General features: G+C 40.8%; 1 protein-coding gene and 1 long non-coding RNA gene across 2 annotated transcripts; one reads left to right on the top strand and one right to left on the bottom strand.

Annotated features, from left to right (window-relative positions):
• The first annotated feature begins 2 nt into the window (after positions 1-2).
• Positions 3-13,716, top strand: LOC112224274 (lysosomal acid lipase/cholesteryl ester hydrolase). Its single transcript, XM_024387738.2, has 10 exons — positions 3-308; positions 3,493-3,610; positions 4,992-5,103; positions 9,258-9,456; positions 10,052-10,161; positions 10,542-10,678; positions 10,879-11,025; positions 11,181-11,252; positions 11,885-11,953; positions 12,653-13,716. Exons 1-10 carry the CDS (start codon positions 169-171, stop codon positions 12,890-12,892), a joined length of 1,344 nt encoding a protein of 447 aa, XP_024243506.1. The 5' UTR covers positions 3-168; the 3' UTR covers positions 12,893-13,716.
• A 7-nt stretch (positions 13,717-13,723) lies between these two features.
• On the bottom strand, positions 13,724-16,924 carry LOC121840782. The gene is made up of 2 exons (XR_006079918.1): positions 16,466-16,924; positions 13,724-14,366 (listed from the first exon to the last, which is right to left on the bottom strand). It is a non-coding gene; the product is annotated as an uncharacterized LOC121840782 (long non-coding RNA).
• Between the last annotated feature and the right edge of the window lie 59 nt (positions 16,925-16,983).

Below are 16,983 nucleotides of genomic sequence, written 5' to 3'. Positions count from 1 at the left end.
TTCCCTTGGATGCATGGAAAAAACAGTTTATTCAAGTAAAATAAACATAAGACTTAGTTTCTATTATAAAATCGCACTGCCAGCAGTGTTGTCATTGCCACATCTACAGGACTGATTAATTAGGCTAGAGCAGGGTGGAAAGATTACATCAGCATTTAATCTTTCCCAATGTTTGTTACAAGCCCAATCGGCAACAAAAGCAGTAGGGTGCCTCTGACGTTTTATCACGCTGCAGCTCCTGTGACTTCCTCTTCATTTGGCCAACCAAGAATCCAGTATCATTATTCTACACAGCAGAAGTTGTCCGGGTAAGTGTTTGCACATGGACACATTGTAGCTATCGTAAAATACATTTATGGGGATATATTCGCCACTGATACAAATGTATAGCCTACATTTTCCATATGTCACATATATGCCTGCCCTGTGATGTAATAGTTTAGACATGTACAGGTTTAGTGTCAGTGAGTAGAGACCACCTTGTGGAATGTAAATGTCTACAACAGCCTACTGAAGCATAACCTACTCATATTTTAACGCATGCTTGTCTAATTAGATAGTCAGTCCACATTTGTCATAGTTTTGTATTGAATCTCCACAACTAAGAGTTTCAAGGCAAGCATAGTTTATGAATAATGTGCAGGAAAACAAAAGATCAGGGGTAAAATAAATGATGAATTAATAATGTAGTAATTGGGTCAGAGTTTTTGTAAAGGCTAGAGATTGTTGTTACTTTCACATCCTCATGGACATCTTGGTGTTATATCTAGTTTACTCCCACAATTATCTGAAACTCTTCACAACAACTAATACAAATTCATGTTTTGCTCTTTTGACTGCGAAGGCTTCATACTCAGTTTGTTTTTCTCTAACTAATCGGTTATGAGACTCCATCAATAGTCCAATGTCTATTCTAAGTCTGGAGCCACTCAAGCAATATTTGTAGAATTGATCATCTAGTGCTTTATTCTTGAGACAATGCAAACATCTTTTGATATATTACACAAACAAATGACTAACTTTGAACTGTTGTGAACACAGTATCAGGCCAGATCTTGTGGTAAAGAGAAGAGATAGCAGCCGACTAGTTTTTTAAAAATTCGAACATTAGTAGTGGAGACAGCAACATTTGGATTGCAATCACTTTGGTTAACCAATAACCATACAATTGGGCAAAAAAGTATTTAGTCAGCCACCAATTGTGCAAGTTCTCCCACTTAAAAAGATGAGAGAGGCCTGTAATTTTCATCATAGGTACACTTCAACTATGACAGACAAAATGAGAAAAAAAATCCAGAAAATCACATTGTAGGATCTTTAATTAATTAATTTGCAAATTATGGTGGAAAATAAGTATTTGGTCACCTACAAACAAGCAAGATTTCTGGCTCTCACAGACCTGTAACTTCTTCTTTAAGAGCCTCCTCTGTCCTCCACTCATTACCTGTATTAATGGCACCTGTTTGAACTTGTTATCAGTATAAAAGACACCTGTCCACAACCTCAAACAGTCACACTCTAAACTACACTATGGCCAAGACCAAAGAGCTGTCAAAGGACACCAGAAACAAAATTGTAGACCTGCACCAGGCTGGGAAGACTGAATCTGCAATAGGTAAGCAACTTGGTTTGAAGAAATCAACTGTGGGAGCAATTATTAGGAAATGGAAGACATACAAGACCACTGATAATCTCCCTCGATCTGGGGCTCCATGCAAGATCTTACCCTGTGGGGTCAAAATGATTACAAGAACGGTGAGCAAAAATCCCAGAACCACACGGGGGGACCTAGTGAATGACCTGCAGAGAGCTGGGACCAAAGTAACAAAGCCTACCATCAGTAACACACTACGCCGCCAAGGACTCAAATCCTGCAGTGCCAGACGTGTCCCCCTGCTTAAGCCAGTACATGTCCAGGCCCGTCTGAAGTTTGCTAGAGAGCATTTGGATGATCCAGAAGAAGATTGGGAGAATGTCATATGGTCAGATGAAACCAAAATATTACTTTTTGGTAAAAACTCAACTCGTCGTGTTTGGAGGACAAAGAATGCTGAGTTGCATCCAAAGAACACCATACCTACTGTGAAGCATGGGGGTGGAAACATCATGCTTTGGGGCTGTTTTTCTGCAAAGGGACCAGGACGACTGATCCGTGTAAAGGAAAGAATGAATGGGGCCATGTATCGTGAGATTTTGAGTGAAATGCTCCTTCCATCAGCAAGGGCATTGAAGATGAAACGTGGCTGGGTCTTTCAGCATGACAATGATCCCAAACACACCGCCCGGGCAACGAAGGAGTGGCTTCGTAAGAAGCATTTCAAGGTCCTGGAGTGGCCTAGCCAGTCTCCAGATCTCAACCCCATAGAAAATCTTTGGAGGGAGTTGAAAGTCCGTGTTGCCCAGCAACAGCCCCAAAACATCACTGCTCTAGAGGACATCTGCATGGAGGAATGGGCCAAAATACCAGCAACAGTGTGTGAAAACCTTATGAAGACTTACAGAAAATGTTTGACCTCTGTCATTGCCAACAAAGGGTATATAACAAAGTATTGAGATAAACTTTTGTTATGGACCAAATACTTATTTTCCACCATTATTTGCAAATAAATTCATTAAAAATCCTACAATGTGATTTTCTGGATTTTTTTCCCCTCATTTTGTCTGTCATAGTTGAAGTGTACCTATGATGAAAATTACAGGCCTCTCTCATCTTTTTAAGTGGGAGAACTTGCACAATTGGTGGCTGACTCAATACTTTTTTGCCCCACTGTATATCTTGTGTAATTAGTCTGTCAATGAGAGATTAAGATTGCAATGAAACATAAAATTGAATGTATAAAGTCTCTGATATATGCTCATATTTAAGTAGGTGTGTGCTGCCAGGGTTGTCTTGTACCCCCAAAATCTGAAAGGGCATAAAGAAAGTGAGGATGGCTGGAGGTGGTCCGGAAGGGGACTAGGCCCCCTATCCGGATGTTGGAGAATTTAGCATTTTTCAAACACCTGCAATCTAAAGCCATAACCATTATGCTTAATTCTATGTTAAAATAGGTATACTTTTCTGCATATCTAAGCATACATCTTGAGCTGTCAGTATCCTCCTGACTGGTGTTTCTTTTTTGCATCTCTGCTAAAATCTGGGTAAAAGACTGAAAGGAATGTCTTATTCAGTACATTTAGTTATTGCTTGCTTTCCTAATGTCTAACAACTTTGCCAGCAGGCATACCAGGTAAGATAGATAGACAAGCTAGCTGCTCTAATTTAATTGATAGCCTGAAATGGCTTCCTGGTAGCTAGTTATGTTGGGAGATTGGGAACCTATCTGGGCTAGCTAAAGCCAACTTCATAAAATTGCTAGTAGTAATTGGAAATTAAACTTTTTTTATTTTTTTAAATGGGCATGATGCCTCTGTGCGATGCTGAATAGGTTCTGACATAATGTGGTCGGAGAGACTTCTAAAGGTTTATAACACATGTATTATGTTTTTCAGACTGAAGATGGTGTGGATACTACTTTTAATGGCCTTCCTGACCACTGGGGCGGTCCAGTGTCAGAGATCCTTGCTGAAAGACAAAAAAGGACTGGACCCAGAGGTCAACATGAATATTGTGAGTTGGCTAAAAATCAATAACAGACAAACTGTATTCTCAGAAACAAAGTGGACAAATACTGAGAAATTGTATTTATCCACACAGTTTTTCTAGACAGACTTCAAACTGTTTTAATACCGACCATAGATAACTGAACACACTACTGGACTTCATAGGTCACAGAGCTCATTAACTATTCATAGAACTAGGCAATCTTCTGGGCCAACATGAGCAAATAATAGTCATGGTGGTTACCTCACATGGGGGGAGTTCTGCTTTACCCACATTCTGCACTTTGTCCCCCATATATCCCATGAGTCATCTCAAGGAAAGTCAAAACATGTGATACTGAGGCTTGGGCAAGGTCACTCGAAAGGAAATCTCTCTGTCATGTATTAAACTTCAGCATATATTTATCACTAGATAGGACAATATCACACCCACATTATATGACTAAAACATTAAAACATTAAGTCTGAGATCTGACCTAACTAAACATAAAAAGCAGTATGAAAATGAGTCCCTGTAAGTCGGGAAAAGTGAGTGTTCAATGAAATGGTTATTTTGTGGCATGGCAGTCAATCAAATTCTTTCACCGCACTTTTTCAGAAAATACATCATGTATGTTTTTTCTGAGGTATGCCAATGATACAATCAACATTTGTGGATTTGGGCCTGGTACATGTCAGTGGTTAACCTCAAATCTTTTATAGGCACCGCATAGTAACAAAATGACATCAATCCTAATTCTAGTGCGTCTATAGTTAGTATACAGTATTTGTAATTGGAAACTACACACTATCAATGATATAAGCCTAATACAATTACCAATACGAATAGTTCTCACGTGAGAAAACATATTTCCCATTGTTGGCCTGCAAGCACAGACCCTCTCAATATCTCTCGCCATACTGAGGTCACGTGACATTACATTATTTTTCATACTCAGCCATTTCCCTGTGTAAAACCAGAAACAAAAATGAGTCAGAGCAGAACACCAATCCTCCCCTCCACCCCTGAGACGACCTCGGTGTGTCGAACCAGCAGGTTTATCCTTAAGTGGCCCAGAGTCAGTAGAATGTGCAGACTGGCAGCCTAGAGGGAGGGGGGGAATGGTGGTGTGTTTTAATTATGCATGGCTAGATCGCATGGCAGGCCCGGCTGGAACCAAGAGGCTCAAACACTTTCTTTGAAGTTCCAGATTAGCGTATATATAGATAATATCTGGGAGGGGGCGGTGAGAGGGAATGCAACAGGGGAAGAATTGTCTGCTTTAATTTTACTGTAATGTGAATACCAGTGATAATGGGGCTGTAAAATAAAGTGTTACCAGAGATCCCCATTATGTCAGAATTCAAAATATATTTGACAGTTTGTTTGTCTTCTTTCTCTTCCACAGAGTGAGATCATCAGGCATTGGGGCTACCCAGCAGAGGAGCATGATGTCGTCACAGAAGACCTCTACATCCTCAGTGTCAACAGGATCCCACATGGCCTGAAGGACAGTAAAGGTGTGCACCAAAGGGTTTTAATGCAGTGCTTCCCAAACTTTTCACTCATGCCCCCCTGTCATCATGGGGGACATCTCATTATTCTAAGTTTGATTATTAGGTAGCAAAACATGATTAGTGCTTTCCCTCCACAATTTTGGCCTTCAATTAGCTGATAGATTTGAGGGTTTGGTGAGGAGGAAGAATGGGAATAGGGCAAGTGGAGCAGCTTGCTGTGTGTGGCTCGCATCCACAATCACCAGTTAGAACGCAGATTATTATTGGGAGCCGACAATTATGTTGTCGAGCAGCAATTGAGGGCTGCAACATTATGCTTTTAATCTAAATAAAAATGTAATGACCAACTTGAATTGTGACCAAAAATCCAGCTTAATTTTCTCCTAAAGATAATTGAATAATTGATTTAAAATATATATACATACAGTAGAAAGTTTAGACACACCTACTCATTCAAGCGTTTTTCTTTATTTTTACTATTTTATACATTGTAGAATAATAGTGAAGACATCAAAACTGTGAAATAACACATATGGAATCATGTAGAATCCAAAAAAGTGTTAAACAAATCAAAATATATTTTAGATTTTAGATTCTTCAAAGTATCCACCCTTTGCCTTGATGACAGCTTTGCACTTTCTTGGCATTCTCTCAACCAGCTTCACCTGGAATTATTTTCCAACAGTTTTGAAGGAGTTTCCAAATATGCTGAGCACTTGATGGCTGCTTTTTCTTCACTATGCGGTCCAACTCATCCCAAACCATCTCAATTGGGTTGAGGTCGGGTGATTGTGGAGGCCAGGCCATCTGATGCAGCACCCCATCACTCTCCATCTTGGTCAAATAGCACTTACACAACCTGGAGGTGTGTTGGGTCATTGTCCTGTTGAAAAACAAATGATAGTCCCACTAAGTGCAAACCAGATGGGATGGTGTATCGCTGCAGAATTATGTGGTAGCCATGCTGGTTAAGTGTGCCTTGAATTCTAAATAAATCACTGACTCTGTCACCAACAAAGGACCCCCACACTATCACACCTCCTCCATGCTTCACTGTGGGAACCACACATGGGGAGATCATCTGTTCACCTACTCTGCGTCTCACAAAGACTCAGCTGTTGGAACCAAAAATCTCATCAGACCAAAGGACAGTTTTTCTGTTGTTGTTTGTTGTTTGTCTTTGCTTATTTGAGCTGTTCTTGCCATAATATGGACTTGGTCTTTTACCACATCTTTTGTATACCACCCCTACCTTGTCACAACACAATTGATTGGATCAAATGCACTAAGAAGGAAGGAAATTCCACAAATTAACTTTTAACAAGGCACACCTGTCTGTTAATTGAAATGGATTCCAGGTGACTACCTCATGAAGCTGGTTGAGAGAATGCCAAGAATGAAGAATTTCAAATATAAATAGATTCTGATTGGTTTAATACTTTTTTGATTCCATGTGTGTTATTTCATAATTTTGATGTCTTCAATTCTGCTCTACAATGTAAAAAAAATAGTACAAATAATGAAAAACCCTGGGATGAGTAGGTTTGTCCAAACTTTTGACTGGTGCTGTATATATTTAATTTATTTTAGTTGCGTTTGTTTATCCCTTACTTCTCTGCCCTGTAATCAGATCCACATATCTAAGACCAACACAGACAGACCTTATCTAACATCTGAAGTGCTGATATTTCTCACATTGTCAAACATTAGTACTGAATCAGGATCCAAAGAGAAGTGGTTTTCAGCATTAGTCACCTTGAGGAGAGCGGAGGAGGAGGAATCCATTTCTATATTTTGAGATGCACCGCCCAGCCTACTCCTGGCTTTTCGTGTTATCACGAGCTATAATATCACATGCATCCAGTGAGGTTGTCCATCTGCTAATAGGTCAGCTCTATGCTTTAATCATTTTGAACCCAGTCTATGATTGAATTTAATTTCTGTAGAGTTTTTATTTGTTTGGCATTTCTCGTAATCCGTCCCTAGTTTGAGCCAAGCTACATTTGAAACAGCTAACGTTCATCCAGCGTCTCATTTATTAAGCTCTTGTAACAATGTATTGTAATTACAGCTTATTTTCAATATGTGATGGGAACAGTAATAGTGACAGTAATAAGGAGCAAACTGTTTGCTACGTGATTTGAGTATGTTTAGGAATGCGTCATGGTATTAAAAGTTTTAGATTTCTTGTAAAGAGGAAGTTGTTCTCTTACAAGTTTAGTCTAAATACTGTGATGCACCGCTTCTGTCAGACACTGCCACTGTCCCTCTCCAGTTCCTACAAATCAGTATTCAGTTTCTCTTTCCTTTGTGGCACCTATATTTCATTAATGAGCAAAGTGAGTGCTAAACCTCACACTAATCTCATCGTGGGAACCCACTTGTGTAAAATCAAATTCAGAGGCAATAGACAATGCTTTTTCCTGAACACAGGGTCTCATATTATTCTGAACAATAACTAATGTTATCGATACAGATCTCTCTGTAGGTGAATGTAAGTGCCTTCGAGTATTAAACACTGGCTTTGGCCCCGCTCTTGTTTTTTTCGCCATTGCTTTCTCCGTTGCATTACTTTCCAAAGCATGAATCAGTAAATGAATGCTGTGTACTTAATTTGACCCTGTCCAACAATTTAAAATGTACATTCAGTTTAGTATTAATATTGACAGTGATTTGTCATTGGAAATGCTTCATCGACTAGGTAGGGGTTCCACTTTAAAGATACGCCCAATACGATGTGATATGCCAGGGCTGAGGTAGTCTGGGGAGTTAAAAAATCTCAATAATACATTCTGATATCCTCTAAATAAGTAAAGAGCCATCATGTTGTTTGTATCTCTTGATGCCTCATACTCCCTGCTCAGTAGTATGTGGCAGCAGCCGCACATCCAGTAAGATAGGCAGCGGAGCTCTCTGATAGGCTGGAGAACATCTCATTTCCTGTTGTCCCACTTCCCCTGGTCACACGGGAGAGCGTCTGGATCTCAAAGGAACACAGCAGAGCTGGAATTATTTCAGCCCCCAAATGGAATTTTGATATGAAATCGTGCTAGCTAGAATAGCTATTGCTGGAAATCTTTGATGTTCAATCTAGGAGAGATAGTGTAGATTTCTTGCAAACAGCAGCATTATGGTTAAAATGCCTAGTACAAGTACAAGGCAGTCTAGGCAGCAGGGTAGACTAGGGGTCCATCTCAAATGCCACCCTATTCTCTATGTAGTGTACTACTTTTGACCTGGACCAGAACCCAAAGTAGTGCACTATATATAGGGTGCCATTTGAGACAACCTAGGGGTAGGGAGGGAGGAATGGCTGGTATGAAGTCAAACAATCCTATCATCTAAAGGTCTGTTTGTGCTACCGAAAGGACCCGCTCACATCCTGTTTCTGACAGATCGTAGCGATAAAGCTCCCAAAAAAGAAAAAGTGCAGGGCCACAAGAACGGCTGCGCTGCAGCTGGGTTATAGCTTAGACAGACACCCCCTCCTGGTGGTTACAGTCAACACAACACTTGAATTATGAATAGAACATACTTTTTTGTAACTAACCATTTTTGTAACTATACACTTTCAGTTTATGTCGTTTCGGGCATGTTGGAATGTGAATGGATACTTCAACCATGTTTGAGAAGATTGGAGAAATACTATGCATTACCACATGGGCTTTGCCTATGATCCTTGCTTGGAATAAGGTTCTCCTGTCACGTTCACTGTCTTCAAACTCCCTGTCATAAATGAGCCATAAATGAGCCAAGGCGCAGCGTGCATGTAATTCCAACTCTTTAATAAAGTGAAAGCTTCACAAAGAAAAAAACAGGTAAACTGAACGTGACGCAACCGTGGCATTCACAAACACACAGAAAATAAATAATTACCCCCAGCATTAGGTGGGGAAAAGGCTGCCTAAGTATGATTCCCAATCAGAGACGATAGACAGCTGCCTCTGATTGGGAACCACACGCGGTCAAAAAAAACAACAAAAAAAACAAACAGAATGCCCACCCCAAATCACACCCTGACCTAACCAAATAGACAAATAAAACTGCTCTCTAAGGTCAGGGCGTGACATCTCCTCACTTAGTATTTCTTCCATATCTTGTTACAGTATTCATCCTATAGCATTATGCGTAATGTAGTCTTTTTCTCATATTCCTAGATCCCAAGCCTGCAGTGTTCCTCCAGCATGGTCTCCTAGCTGCGGGGAGTAACTGGGTGACCAACCTGCCCAACACCAGCCTGGCTTACCTGCTAGCCGACGCAGGCTACGACGTCTGGATCGGCAACAGCAGGGGAAGCACCTGGTCCAGGAGACACCTCACACTCAGCCCTGACCACGACGAGTTCTGGCAGTTCAGGTAGCTAGAGAGATTTATTTCACTTCTACTGATCCTTGCTCGCTCGGCTATTCACCCCATGGCTATGCGCCTAACCTGGATCTACACTAAGTGAACAAATCATTAGGAACACCTTCCAAATATTGAGTTGCACGCCCTTTTCCCCTCAGAACAGCCTCAATTTGTTGGGGCATGAACTATATACAGTGTCGAAAGCATTCCACATGGATGCTGGCACATGTTGACTCCAATGCTTCCCACAGTTGTGTCAAGTTGGCTGGATGTCCTTTAGATGGTGGACGATTCTTGGGGAAACTGTTGCATGTGAAAAACCCAGCATCATTGCAGTTCTTGACACACTCTTACCGGTGCACCTGGCACCTACTACCCAACCAAACATTCAAAGGCACTTACATATTTTGTCTTGCCCATTCACCCTCTGAATGGCACAAATACCCCATCCATTCCTTATGTTTTGTACACTCAGTGTATATTCCCTGTGCTTACCAATAGAATCACAAAAGGTTGTAATAGAAATACAATATATTATTTTAAATGTTTATTTAAGTAATCTTATTATAGCATTCACTGAGTTTCTTCTGTTCTTATTCTTCAGTTATGATGAGATGGCAAAGAAGGACCTGCCAGCAGTGGTCAATCACATCCTGAAGACCACAGGCCAGGAGACGATCTACTATGTAGGCCACTCTCAGGGAACCACTATTGGTGAGACGGCTTGATTTAGTTAAATGTGTCATATTACAGTATGAAGCAGTATATTTCTTATCTGTAGTTTGACACCGTTAACTACACTATGGTTTACAGTTTTAAACAGGGGCGCAACTTTCACTGGGGACGGGAGGGACACATTCTGAAATTGCATTTTGTCCCCCCTGTTTTATCATTGGAATGTGATACAAAACGAGGCAACGGTGTCCTTTAGGACCATGCGGATGCCTCCGAGCAGTCGGGTAGGCTGTTTGGAGTGTTTATCTGACTGGATAGAAAATAATAATAATAATGCCCCCCCCCCCACTTCTTAAACCAAAGTTGCGCCCCTGTTTTTAAACCATGACATATCTGACTGTATGTCTCTGTCCCTGTAGCTTTTGTTGCATTCTCTTCAATGCCTGAGCTGGCAAGCAAAATCAAGATGTTCTTCGGCCTGGCACCAGTGGCCACCGTGGCTTTTACTGCCAGCCCCATAACCAAGCTCTCCATCTTCCCCGATTTCCTCATTTGGGTGAGTAGCAAAGGCTATTTTTCTAACTTAAACTGCATTATGCCACAATTCATTCATACAATAAGTCTAACCTGTGGTTTCCTTTTTCTACCCAACTTGGGCATCAGTTTTTTTTGTTATCTTGATCGATCTGTCAGAATTCTTTGAAAATATTTCAAAACTGACTAATGCTAATCCATTGTTTGGTTTCCATATCCTAGGATCTATTTGGGAAGAGGGACTTCATGCCTCAGAGTTCTCTGATCAAGTGGTTTGCTACCAAATTCTGCAGTAAGGAGCCTCATAGTGAGCTGTGTGGAAACATCTTCTTTGTCCTCTGTGGCTTTGATGAGCTGAACCTCAACATGGTGAGTTCCACAGCGTTCGCATTTGATTGCTTTTTGAAAGTGATTTTACATTATTACTACTGTGGACTTCCTTAAACCTAAAGCCTTCAACCTCAAGCCAATTATATAGGCACTGTATGAGTTTGGTGAAGATGTTCCTTTCTCTTTTTGTCCAGACTCGCACACCTGTGTACATCTCTCACTGCCCAGCAGGCACCTCAGTGCAGAACATGATTCACTGGTCTCAGGTAAGAACATACCTGAGAGGAGCTTCTCAAAACATCCTCCAATATGATTCCACTTCTTCAAACCTACAGTACACATCCCATCCCAACCCCTGTTTGTTAAAACTGTCATGTAGGCCTATAGTGTAGATATCAGGCCTATAATGTTACCTATATCCTGTGAGGCTGGGGTGTGGTCAACACAGTCTGAATTGAGAATGAGTTTGCACTTGTCAAACCACAGTTGTCAAACCGATACTGACATTTTGGTTTCACAAGCAACAGAGCAAAAACAGTTACTCAGGACAGAAATAGTTGATCTCAAAGACGTTGATCAATTATTTTTCAGCTTATTCAGTGTCACAAATAATTATTTCACCCTGTTTATACCTCAGTCTCACACCCAAGTCAACTATCGTCGACATTCCACTGTGTGAATAGGAGAGGCACAGACATTCCTGCTGCACACTGACTCAAACACACCTATTTGTTGCCCGATCCTTGAGTAAAGGTCAATACCAGATTTACCGAAGACAACTTTGACTTTACTGAAGTTGACATATTGTTGGACATACTGTATTACCTATACATACAGTACCACCATCTGTTCAGCTATCTTGAGACAAGTATTTTTTTAATGTGTTTTCTTTTTACAGGCTGTGCATGTTGGAAAGCTGATGGCGTATGACTATGGGAGAGCAGGGAACATGGCTCACTATAACCAGGCAAGGCCAGCTCAGAGCTCATTAGTCTACCAACGTACACTGTGTATACAAACTATTAAGAACACCTGCTCTTTCCATGACAGACAAGTAAATCCAGGTGAAAGCGTTGATCCCTTTATTGATGTCACCTGTTAAATCCACTTCAACCAGTGTAGATGAAGGGGAGGAGACAGGGTAAACAAGGATTTAAGCCTTGAGACATGGATTGTGTATGTGTGACATTCAGTGGGTGAATGGGCAAGACAAAAGATTTAAGTGCCTTTGAACAGGGTATGGTAATAGGTGCCAGGCACATCGGTTTGTGTCAAGAACTGCAACGCTGCCGGAGTTTTCACACCCAACAATGTCCCGTGTGTGTCAAGAATGGTCCACCACCCAAAGGACATCCAGCCAAGCATTAGTCAACATGGGCCAGCATCCCTGTAGAACGCTTTTGACAGCTTGTAGAGTCCATGCCCCTACGCATTGAGGCTGTTCCGAGGGCAATGGGGGTTCAACTCAATATTAGGAAGGTGTTCCTAATGTTTGGTGTTCTCAGTGTACACACATATCACTTCACACCAGTTGTTTTCCAAAGCTCACCGAAGCTACAACCTCTTTCTGAAAGTACCTTATCTTTACTGCTCGGTATCCACTGTGCCGTTATGACCAGTCAATGCCTTTTAGCTGACATCTAGTCCATTCTTGTCCCTCCTCCAGTCAACCCCTCCATTGTACAACATCCGGGACATGAAGGTGCCTACGGCCCTGTGGTCCGGAGGTCACGACACACTTGCTGACCCTAAGGACGTTGCCGTGCTGCTCACCCAGGTCTCCAACCTGGTGTACCACCGCCACATCGAGCACTGGGAACACCTGGACTTCATTTGGGGCCTGGACGCCCCCCAGGAGATGTACAGGGAGATAATCAAACTGATGAGCCAGCAGGACTTGGTGTAAACAGTGGATAGGCAGGGAGATATGGATAATTTTAGCCTCAACTCTCATCACAATCGCTGAAGAGATTTTAATACTGTATCTGACATATTTTGGGAGTCATATCAGAGTGCCTGGGTGCGAGTGTTTGTGCACTGTATGTGTGTTTGTTACTATAAGGGTGTGTAAGAGAGAGTATTAACACGCATGTGTGTGTTTGACTAAACCATGAGCAATAATCATTCACCTCTAAATTGGGGTAGTGCGGTACACAAGCTGAGTTTAGGGTTATGTGTGAGGAATCATCTTGTATTATTTTTTGTCTTACTTTACTACTGTCCTCTCTTCCACAACACTTGAATGGATTTTAATCTGTGTTTTGAGAATTTCCCGGGTTTGTAAAAACACAGAAGTACATTTAGATCCTGTTGAAATCCTGCTTGTAGGTTTAGATGAATATATCTCAGTCATTGGTGCAATATCATGGTTACTGTCCAGGGCCCAGTTCAACACCCAGTACCTCTCTCTTCAGGACTTGTGTTGGGTTGGTTTATTTTGCTGTGCCTTTTTAGTCATACAAATTCATTGTTTTGTTTGTTGACCACTATTTTAGCTCTTTCCTGTGCTGTTGACTGTCTTTTTATTAGCTACTTCCTCAATGTATTTTTATTGGATTTTAGGTGATCTTGAGAATGAATTAGGAAGGGTGCTGACCAAAGAAGGACTGACTTGTATGTTCATTCATGGTCTACTTATGTTGTGTTATAACACTTATTTATGCCGCCTTGTAACTAATTGAGAAGACTACTCAATAAATCTCCATTACAAAATCAGGTTGTACAATTCAATTACTTGACAACATTTATTGAAAAGTGCTTGTCTGAGTATCTACTCATATATTTAATTTATTTAAACATTGTCAAAGGCTTTAATCTGTAACAATGTTTTAATTCACTTACTCTTATGTACTGTACAAAGGACAATATCAAAACCAGAAACAAAACAAACACTCAACTCACTCACAAATATTTAGAGAAGCATACTATTAAGAAAAATAGTAGACACTGAGTGAACAAAACATTAAGTGAATCCAGGTGAAAGCTATGATCCCTTATTGATGTCACTGGTTAAATCCATTTGTGCATGTGTGCCATTCAGAGGGTGAATGGGCAAGACAAAATATCTAAGTGCCTTTGAATGGGGTATGGCAGTAGCAGCCAGACGCACCGGTAAGAGAGTCAAGAACTACAATGCTTCTGGGTTTTTCAATCCCAACAGTTTCCCTTGTGTATTAAGAATGGTCCACCACCCAAAGGACATCCAGCCAACTTGACACAACTGTGGGTAGCATTGGAGTCAATATGGGCCAGCATCCCTGTGGAACCCTTTCGATACCTTGTAGTCCAGGGATCATCTAGTCAGCTGCGGGACAATTTTTTTCTTGAGCGGATAAATAGAAGTTGGGGAACCCTGTTGTAAGTCCATGTCCCAACTAATTCTGAGAGCAAAAGGAGGTGAAACTCAATATTAGTGTAATGTTTTGTACTCTCAGTGTAAATTAAATGAATAATTCAAATAGGATCAACCATGAGGCAATTGAAAACAATTACATGGCCACTTGTACTGGTATTAACTTTAACGAATGGCTGATATACAGCTGAGCCTAAGGTGTCCAGTACGAACTACAGACTGTATAAAAATGACTTTGTCAGACAAAATACTACTGAAAAGATGGTGATGTTGCCATGGTGAAAAGTTCCCCCTCGTCCTCAAAACCCCCTTAAAGCTTTCAGTCTGTCTTTTTCAGCATTGTTACAATATTCTTGAACTGCAGTCTCCTTGCTATATCCAGTGGGGTTTTATCATTCTAAAGGACAGAAGAATGCATCATATTACCACCAAAACTTTGATAAATATATCCCTGTCAAACCAAGACGAAAAGCCGCCATCTTTACCATGACGCCAAGTTTTGTCCGCCTTTTATTTATATCTGAAAGGTATTGGCAGTAACAAAGCCTGTACTTTGTTTAATAGTCCCGTCAAAGCCTCAATATAAAACGTCCTTTCATCTTAACGGATTGGGAACGTTTTCAATCATGAACATGCCATTGTTGTCTGACATCAAACTTGTCCACGTTAATCACAAAGCTTTACGGAAATGCTTTTAATGCATGTATGCTCTCCATCTAAATTGACTGTATGCACAGTGTTCGGAAAGTATTCAGACCCCCTGGCTTTTTCCACTTTTTGTTACGTTATAGCCTTATTCTAAAATGGATTAAATAAATGAAAATCCTCATCAATCTACACACAATCCCCCATAATGGCAAAGCGAAATCCTTTTTTTTTTTTGCAAATTTATCTGCAAATCTACATCTGCTTTTCACTGGAATATGGTTTGTCTGGAATAAACTGTTTTCATGAACTGACTTCTGATTGTGTTCTTTCACACAAGACACCAACATCAAATATGCTAGTCCTTTAAATATTGTAAAGGCAGAGTTACCTCAGGTGCGGGAAGGTGTGTCCAAACCTGGCAATCCACCTGCTATGATGCGGAGGAGCTAGCCTACTATTGTAAAGTAGACTACTGAAACTTTATTAGCCCATGTCTGAGACTAAACAACTATACAGAGACTAAAATAGTCTTACGTGGCCATTACACGTGTGTAAATGACAGCTCACCTCGGAATACACTTGGTGCTTTCAAGACATCTGGGAACTCTGGGGTGGAAACCCGGTCAAATAACATCAGTGATCTTCAGGTCAGAAAGTCAGAGCTCTAGAAAGATGCCGCGTTCAAAACCACAAGGGTCTGAGACCTTGGAACTCAGAAATGTCCGACTTCAATGTGTTCAAGACAACTGGACTCGAAGAAAAACGAGCTCCGACTGGGAAATAATCATTTTGAACGATCATCCAATTTGGAATTCCATTTCGGAAGCTCAGGCATCTTTTGAGAGCTCCGACTTTCCGACCTGAAGATCACTGACGTGTTTCCTAGGCTAATATTTCCACAGCCAATTTCTTCATTTTTAATTTAGGCCTACGCACCTCACGGGCCACTGCTCATGTTCAACATCTAGTCCTACACCCAAAGTAGTCTAACACATTTAGGGTGTGCTTTGTTGGATTATTTAATGATTCTGATTATTTTTTGTTCAGCTGTGTTTAATGACGGTTTTCACGAAGATACATTTGCCTACATAAACAGTATTAGGCTAAAGTTGGTCTATTGCGATGCTAATTTTAAGAAGTTAGAATAGGCAACAAGTGTGAGTAAGCATTTTGCGTAAAGGTAAAACATGGCACAACATCACCATGCAAAGGGTGAGGTTTATCATTGTGTCACATATGTTCATTTGAATAGAGATAAATGATAAATCTGGAAAGCCATGCAGTAATCATGAACGTGGGCACGATGATGTTACAGTTACAGGTCCTTAATTCATCCAGAGTGAACCACATTTGAATTATTCAAATCTTAATTCAATTTAGCTGGATCGTCTTAAATAGGCTCGTGTTGTTTAGGCTATGGTATAGGCCACTGTTGAACTTTTATGAAGTTGATACACACAGTTCCATCACAGCACATACCTTTTTTGGAGAAAGCGCACGTGTGGTTGCCGAACGTTGCAGCTAGAACTGAACTGAATAGATCCGATGTGATTCGTTATTGTACATGTTAGTGAGGCATATTTGTTCGAAATATCCTTTTTCCATCTGAACGTTCCAAAACGCCCAGCAGGTATCGTAATGTAGCCTACGCCCTCTGGCGACTGAGTTTGATTATTACACTACACTTATTTCCAATGCACCCTATTTTAATCAGAATCATCTCTATGTCCAAATCATGTTTTTCTATAAGATTAATTATTGGGCGAATGGTAATCAAATGGCTTCTTGTTGGTCATTCTGTAGATGTTTGTATTTCTTTTTTCAACCCCACGTTTTTATGATGCCAGTGTGTCAAGCGCCGCTGTGGTGTGTGCCCAATGAATAATCTTATGAATTACAGGATGCAAATGCTGTTGCCGGTGTCGAAACTGTAGGGTATTTTCTCTTTTGTCCAGTAGTGTGCTGGAGTGGATTTTCCTCTCCACCCCTTTTATGTG

This window comes from Oncorhynchus tshawytscha, linkage group LG25 (assembly GCF_018296145.1).
Source record: "Oncorhynchus tshawytscha isolate Ot180627B linkage group LG25, Otsh_v2.0, whole genome shotgun sequence".
In the NCBI taxonomy this organism is placed as follows: domain Eukaryota; kingdom Metazoa; phylum Chordata; class Actinopteri; order Salmoniformes; family Salmonidae; genus Oncorhynchus; species Oncorhynchus tshawytscha.
The sequence above is the reverse complement of the archived record's forward strand: the minus strand, read 5'-3'. Positions and strand labels throughout refer to the sequence as shown.